Raw genomic sequence first — 7,004 nt, 5'->3', positions numbered from 1 at the left:
CGGAACAGTGCACAAATGGTACCACTCTCTCTCTAATGATTTACTTCTACTTGCGCAGCTGCCATTGCTCAGAGGTAATATACATACCGCAGATTTATCTGGCATAAGTCCAGTACAAACAGAAAACGTATATAGAAGCTAGAAGTAATTGTAAGAAAGAAGAAGCAACAGCTAAGAGACAATACATCGAAATCACCAGAAAACGCATTGAAGGGCAAAAATTAGGAACGTGTGATTTCTGAAAAATCTACAACAGTGTCGGTAATAATCGGCAATCAACAATTTCCCTCTATCCAACAATCATGAGGTTGGTTGCACGGAAACCAAAGAAACTAACATGCTTCCTCGTCAGTTTGCCTCAAACTCTACTTTGGTCCCAGCAAGCCACTCCTTCCCTGATTTTCCTTTGTGGACAGAAACCACACTCGATGATCTGAAAATCACCCCTTCTCAAGTACATGATATCATAAAAAACCTAGATACCTCAAAAGCATGTGAATCTGACCTTATCCGGCTGTACTATTAAAAGAATGCTCTTCAAACTCTTCAACAAAGGACTTAACGAATCATGCTTTTCTGACTGCTAGAAAACTGCTTGTGGTACCAGTCTACAAGAATTCTGGCGAAAGAATTGACCCATTAAATTATTGCCTCATTAGCCTTCTCCCTCTTTTCACCAAAATATTTGAGTCCATAATTAATCAAACTCTAGTCCACCATCTTACAGTTGGTAAACTTCTGTCCGACCATCAATATGGATTTAGGCAAGCCCCTTCTACTGCAGATATTCTAGCTGTAATCTCTAAATGTATATACCTTGCACTGAATAAGACAGGGGAGGGTATGGTAGTATCCTTAGATATATCTAAGGCTTTTGACAGGGTATGACACGATGGTCTTCTCATGAAAATCAGATCCTATAGTATTACTGGACGAATACTTAACATAATTAAATCCTTTTTAAATAAGAAAAGAATCTAGGTTGTTCTCGAAGGTCGTACATCCAAACAATATGATATAAATGCGGGTGTACATCAGGGGTCTATCCTTGAACCTTTACTATTCCTAATATTCATAAATGACCTCCCTGATAAAATTGTTTCTGAGATGGTTATATTTGCTGATGACACGATGCTCTATAATAAGCACGAGGTAAAATGAATGAACATATATCCAAGGCATTGGCAGAAACCCTAGAGGAAGACTTCCAATCTGATCAGCAGGACTAGGCTCGTTTCCTTTAGGAATTATAAGAAACCTTCTCAACCACCAATAGCTATGTATAAAGATACATTACCTGAAAGTACTTGGCTCAGACTCCTCCGGCTTAATGCTCGCAGGAAACATGAACTGGAACAGATACATTGAGAGTATTGCCAAGGCTGCTGCGAAGAAGGTGTGCTCTCTCTATATATGTATATATGTGTGCTCCTGCATGTGTTTCTGTATATATGCGTGTATGTATGTGTGTATGTGTCTACATGCGTATGTGCGTGTATGTGTGTATATATAACATATATGTATATATATATATATGTGTGTGTGTGTGTATGTATATGTATGTGTGTGTGATTGTGTGTGCGTGTGTGTGTATATATATATCTGTTATCTATTTTCCATTTTGTTTGTGTGTGTGCGTGTGCTTGTGTTTGGGTGACTGAGTACATGTATGTATGTATGTTTGGATTGGAGATCGACCTTGTAACTATCTAGGTATCCTGCCTTTGTCTCCCTCTTACACGCATGGGCATGCACACATGCAGGCACACACGCACACACAAGCACACACGTGGAAGGGAAAAAAAATCACGGATCTTGACCCACACACATTCACGCACACACACGCACAACAGACAACTCTCGTCTTAACACACAGGCACACACTGACACACACATACGCACATATCAAAAAGAAAGGAAATCATAAAATTCCATAAAAATCTTCACCAAATAGACCAAAAGCCCCCTTGCCTATTAAAGGGACTTAACTCTGATTGAACTCTAGAGCAACACATCGAATATTGGTGACAAAAAGTCTGAGACTGGCATTTCTCTAAAAAACACAATCAGTGTTGCCAGAGTTAAAATGTTTTCCAAAACAACATTTCAAACTTTCACTTTAAAAAAAACTTTATATAAAAATATCTGAAGAGAGCTGAACAAAGTTTGAAACGCGTTATAAAAATATTTTAAAATAAAAAATGATAAAAATCTGAAAAACCCACAATTGTTGATGGCTACACACTTTTCAATATACATTTGTTTTCTCGCTGGAACTACACAACTATCATTTTATAAATAAATAAATAAATAAATATATATATATATATATATATATATATATATATATATATATAACTACTTCATTTACTCACATAAAATTAATATACGAAAGTATAGATTTATGCGTGAACTTTAAGTATTTACTTCAAAAGTGCTCAATACGTAGGTAGAGCTAGTTAGTAATTTATAGAATATATATGGCGATTAAGCTACACTGAATAGTCCTAGAATGGATGAAACGCAGAATATTCAGTGTAGCTTAATCGCCATATATATTTTATAAATTACTATATATATATATATATATATATATATATATATATATATATATATATATATATATTCCAGGTTAAAAATATCCAAAAGTAAAATCATTGAATTTCAACAAGGTTTAAAAGAGCAAGATATTATTTTATTCAATTTAGGTAAACAAAATTTACTCTTTCAGTTTTAAAAGATATAAAACAAAAAGAATAAAAGATTGTCAGGCCACACGAGACCTCTGGTCTTATTCGAGGCTAGTCATTTACCCATTTAGATTAAATGACTGGCTCCGAATAAGACCAGAGTTCTCTTGTCGCCTGGCAATGCCTGCTAAGACTGAAACAGTAAATTTATTATTGACTTATTGTAATCTTCTTAACTTACTTAAATTTAATAAAATTATATATATATATATATATATATAGAGAGAGAGAGAGAGAGAGGTAGGTCGATTTTTCAATTTTTTTAAAATTTTAAAAAGAGGTATACACCGAAAGTTGTATATTACTATATTAAGTACTCATACAAAAAATTAGATCAAATGCTTCAGCGGTTTTTTGAGCATTTGGCATCAAAGATCCTAAACAACGAAATACAGAAAATTCTTGTTTTCTGCATAATTTCGCTTGAATTATTGTGTGAAAAAACAAATAATTTTACTATTTACATCACAAAATGTCCTTTTATTATATAAAAATGATATGAATAAAAACAAAATGATAATCTTGAAATTGAAAATCTACCCCCCCCCCCATTTTCAGTATTTGTTTTAACTGCCATTTAACATAATGAATTAACCTGTAATATTTGAATAGGTTAAAAATTAATTTACTTTTACAAGTGAAAATATAACATACAAACAAATAAGGATAAACAAACACTATTTTGATAAAGCTTAGTAAATAGAGTCAAACTGCTCTATATATGAGCCTTTCGACAAAAATGACGGTCTCAACTTTTGACTCAATAATTTTCCTATTATTTGTTTATGCCTTGCCTCATAACCATAAACACTCAGTGAAGCTTCTGTTGTTAATTTGACTGCCCGTTCCACACCCTGAGAATGTGAAGGCAAATCTGGCAAATCCACTTTAGTTCCATTTATTAAACAATCACGAAGTTCGGAATCAGAAAATTCCTCCGTCATTGCTGGTTCATAAATTCCACATGAAGTTAAATTTATTAACCCTGTCCAATGAGTAGCATCAAAATGTATAATCGGGATTCTTTTCAATCGTTTCCCGGTTGGTTCTGCATTCCTGAAAGAATATAAAAATTAAATAATTGAATTATTAAAAAATTCTAATCTTCACTGCTTTAATAATTATGATGAAAATAGATAAAATGATTCTATAGATTAAAATAAATAATTAAATCAGTGATATAACTAAATATTTACTTACCTAATGGCCAGAATTCTTTTTAAAGCTTCTTCTCTTACTTCAACTTCCTCAGATTTGAGCATGGAATATAAAAAGTTTTCGGGCAGTAAACAAAATGCATTCCATTGAATGTTTCTTAATGTGATCTTTTGGATTTCACCAGGCTGCTTTTTAATCCTCTGGATCATATTAAAAATGTTCACTTGCTGGTTGTGTAATTTATTATATCTTTTAATTTCAAACCAGCAAGTCGCATACACATTTACAACAAAATTTACAAGACTCTGCAGTTTTGTTGTGAGTCTTTGTGGGTATGTGCCACGAGTCCATAAACACATGAGCCTGATGGCCAAAGTTAACCACCTTGCTTGGTTTAAAGGGCCAATTTTCCAGGAAGCATATCTAGGGTCAACTTGGCCTCTAGAAATGCCTACTGTGTATTCAAACAAAAGTCTTTGATCACAGCTGAGATCATTTATTTGATCAATTTTTACAATTGAATCCAGAGGACTGTTAATGGGGGAAAATGCTATTTGGGGTAAATCATGATAATCATTTGAGCATAATTTCCCCAGGGGGCCACTGAAGGTTGTAGGGCCTTTTGCACAGCCATCTAGGTTTTTAAAAAGGGCTCTGAAGGGCAGTTCATTTTGATGCAAAGAGCAACCAATTGTATGTAGATTTTTTTTTAATTTCTTTTCTAAAATTGATACCAGTCCACCTTCACAACCTGTGTTGGCATTAGTATTATCAACAAGGATGGCCTTTATTGAGCTCTCACCATTGAATTCCTTTAGAACATCCAGCACTTTATCTGCATGAACAGCACGTGTTGCACCAGTTTTAGGTAAAATTCTATGAGTCAGGTAATGACTTTCAGATGGTGTCTCCTTTGTAAAAGTCAAATGCCGTTCGGGGCTCTTAGTTTTTTTCACAGACTTTAGTCCATTTTCATCGACAACTTCTTTATATTTTAACGTGTCCTTATCAAGTCTCCCGTCAACTCCAATACAGATGAGGTTCCCCACACTTTCTTCATGCTTTTGTTGAGCTGTTTCTTTCACTTTGGCTTTTGCTCTGTCAATTTTGCATTTATCAATAATAATATTTTTTATATTAATATTATGTATCAGAAGACCCATAGCCTTCAAATCCAAAAGCAAAGCATTAGCCAGGCTGGCTCCAACATTAGAAGATATGTCCCCTCTGACTAATTCAAGGGCATATCGGGGAAATTTAGTAAGGCTATAAGGCCCTTTTTCATCCGTTTGTGGCTGGAAATATTCTTCTAGTTCTTCACTTGGGAAAGATGGGGAGGAAGGAACAGAAACAGTATCCTGGAGATTTGATGTTGAAGCTGTTGGTGTTGGTAATTTTTTTCTTAATCTTTTTTGTTCCTTTTTACTTTTCTTAATAGCACATTTATCGATGGGACCAAGTTGAAAAGTACCCTTAGGCCCTATTTTGCACCTCTGATCCTTTAAATATTCCCGATCCTCAACTGGAACCTGTAAAATTAGAATATATTTATATTATATTTTAATATAACTAAACAGATTAACATGAAAATATGCATGACAATTAAAGAGGAAAAATTTGTTTAAATATTTAAATAATATTTGGAAATAAATTTCGATATAAGGTTGACTCCGAAAGACATTTCAAAACAAAAATAGAAAATAACTTTACCTTTTTTTGAAAAGGGCAAGTGCAAATAATGTGCTTACTGCAGCAATTTTCTTTGTTGCATTTTACTCGATAATCTTCACAAGGTAGAACAGGTAATTCGCAACAACAGGATGAAATGTCAAATAATACATCCAGTTTTTCCGTCAAATTTTTCACTTTCGAAGCAGGGAGAGATCTTCGATTTATTTGTTTGGCTTTCTCGAAACATAAGATATTCACCTTCTTTAAAACAGTCAGTTCTGTTAACAGAGGTAAACGTGGATTAACTGCCTTCCATATATCCATTACATCCTTTGTTATTAATTTATTAATAGCAAAATTTGAAAGGTGAGGATAAGTATTCATTAAATAGTAACAATACTGAATAACTTGTCGGTAAATTGGAGGCTCCGTTTTATTTAATGGTGCAGAGGTGGACCTCCAAATTTCATAACATTTTTACTGCGAGTTGCTGAAATTGCAGATTTCCTGGGCATTTTAAATAAGGCACCTAAAAATAAATGTATTCGAAAAAATTAAAATGCAAAAATATATTAAATAAATTAATAAATTTGAAAGAAATACATTAATCTTAAAAAGTAATGTTTTGTTTACACTTACCTTAAAAGTAGAATTCTTTTGGAGTTCAGCACGTAAAAAAGCTTTTTAATGATTATACACTGACTTTAAAAATATAAACAAATCAGAATATTTAAAAATGTTATATTCTTTAATAGTTAAAGAATGTTATATTCTTTAATAGGTAAAGAATGTTTTTTTTGTTTAATTGGAAAAAAAACAGAGATAATCGTTATAATAAAACGCCTAAAAAAAAAAAAAAAAAAAAAAAACACGAGACGAAGAACAATTGCCGGGGGAAGTAAACAAGCTTTTTAATGATTAAGCACTAACTTTAAACATATAAACAAATCAAAATATTGAAAAAATGTTATATTCTTTAATAGTTAAAGAATGTTTTTTGTTTAATTGGAAAAAAAACAAGAGATATTCGTTATAATTAAATGCGTAAACAAAGCCACGAGGTGAATAACAATTGCCAAGGGGAAGTAACTTCGACCGGTGAATAGTGTAATATTAACCGTATTAATGAAACGTTATATGTAAATAGATATTTGTATATTAAATTATTATAGTATTTTTATTTCTTTGTAATTTTAATATTTTCATTTAATTTATGAAAAAAATGATATAGTAAACGTAAATATATTTATTATTAAGTGTCTTGTATGATTTCATTTTTTGTTAAAACACGGATTTTATTTAAGCCGCACATATTTCCCTTAACACCGATATTGTGATAAGTATCGCGATTTATTCAGTATTTAAAGTGGAATGCTCAAATAAATATTAAATTTTGAAGAAAAATATTTCTTGTGGTGATTATTG

General features: G+C 32.3%; 1 protein-coding gene across 1 annotated transcript; it reads right to left on the bottom strand.

Moving 5' to 3' along the window:
- Window positions 1–3,797: 3,797 nt before the first annotated feature.
- On the bottom strand, window positions 3,798–6,009 carry LOC145279626 (uncharacterized). The gene is made up of 2 exons (XM_080130838.1): window positions 5,619–6,009; window positions 3,798–5,437 (listed from the first exon to the last, which is right to left on the bottom strand). Exons 1-2 carry the CDS (start codon window positions 5,961–5,963, stop codon window positions 3,947–3,949), a joined length of 1,836 nt encoding a protein of 611 aa, XP_079986964.1. The 5' UTR covers window positions 5,964–6,009; the 3' UTR covers window positions 3,798–3,946.
- Window positions 6,010–7,004: the final 995 nt, after the last annotated feature.

Source organism: Euprymna scolopes, chromosome 7 (genome assembly GCF_053919585.1).
Source record: "Euprymna scolopes isolate OS-2025 chromosome 7, ASM5391958v1, whole genome shotgun sequence".
Taxonomy (NCBI): Eukaryota; Metazoa; Mollusca; class Cephalopoda; order Sepiida; family Sepiolidae; genus Euprymna; species Euprymna scolopes.
The sequence above is the reverse complement of the archived record's forward strand: the minus strand, read 5'-3'. Positions and strand labels throughout refer to the sequence as shown.

Bases quoted from the DNA above. Each gene is read 5' to 3' on its own strand.
- LOC145279626 (XM_080130838.1), bottom strand. From the start codon at position 5,963: ATGAATACTTATCCTCACCTTTCAAATTTTGCTATTAATAAATTAATA. The intron at 5,438-5,618 runs GTAAAGTTATTT...CTAATTTTACAG, and splicing joins CTTGCCCTTTTCAAAAAAAG to GTTCCAGTTGAGGATCGGGA.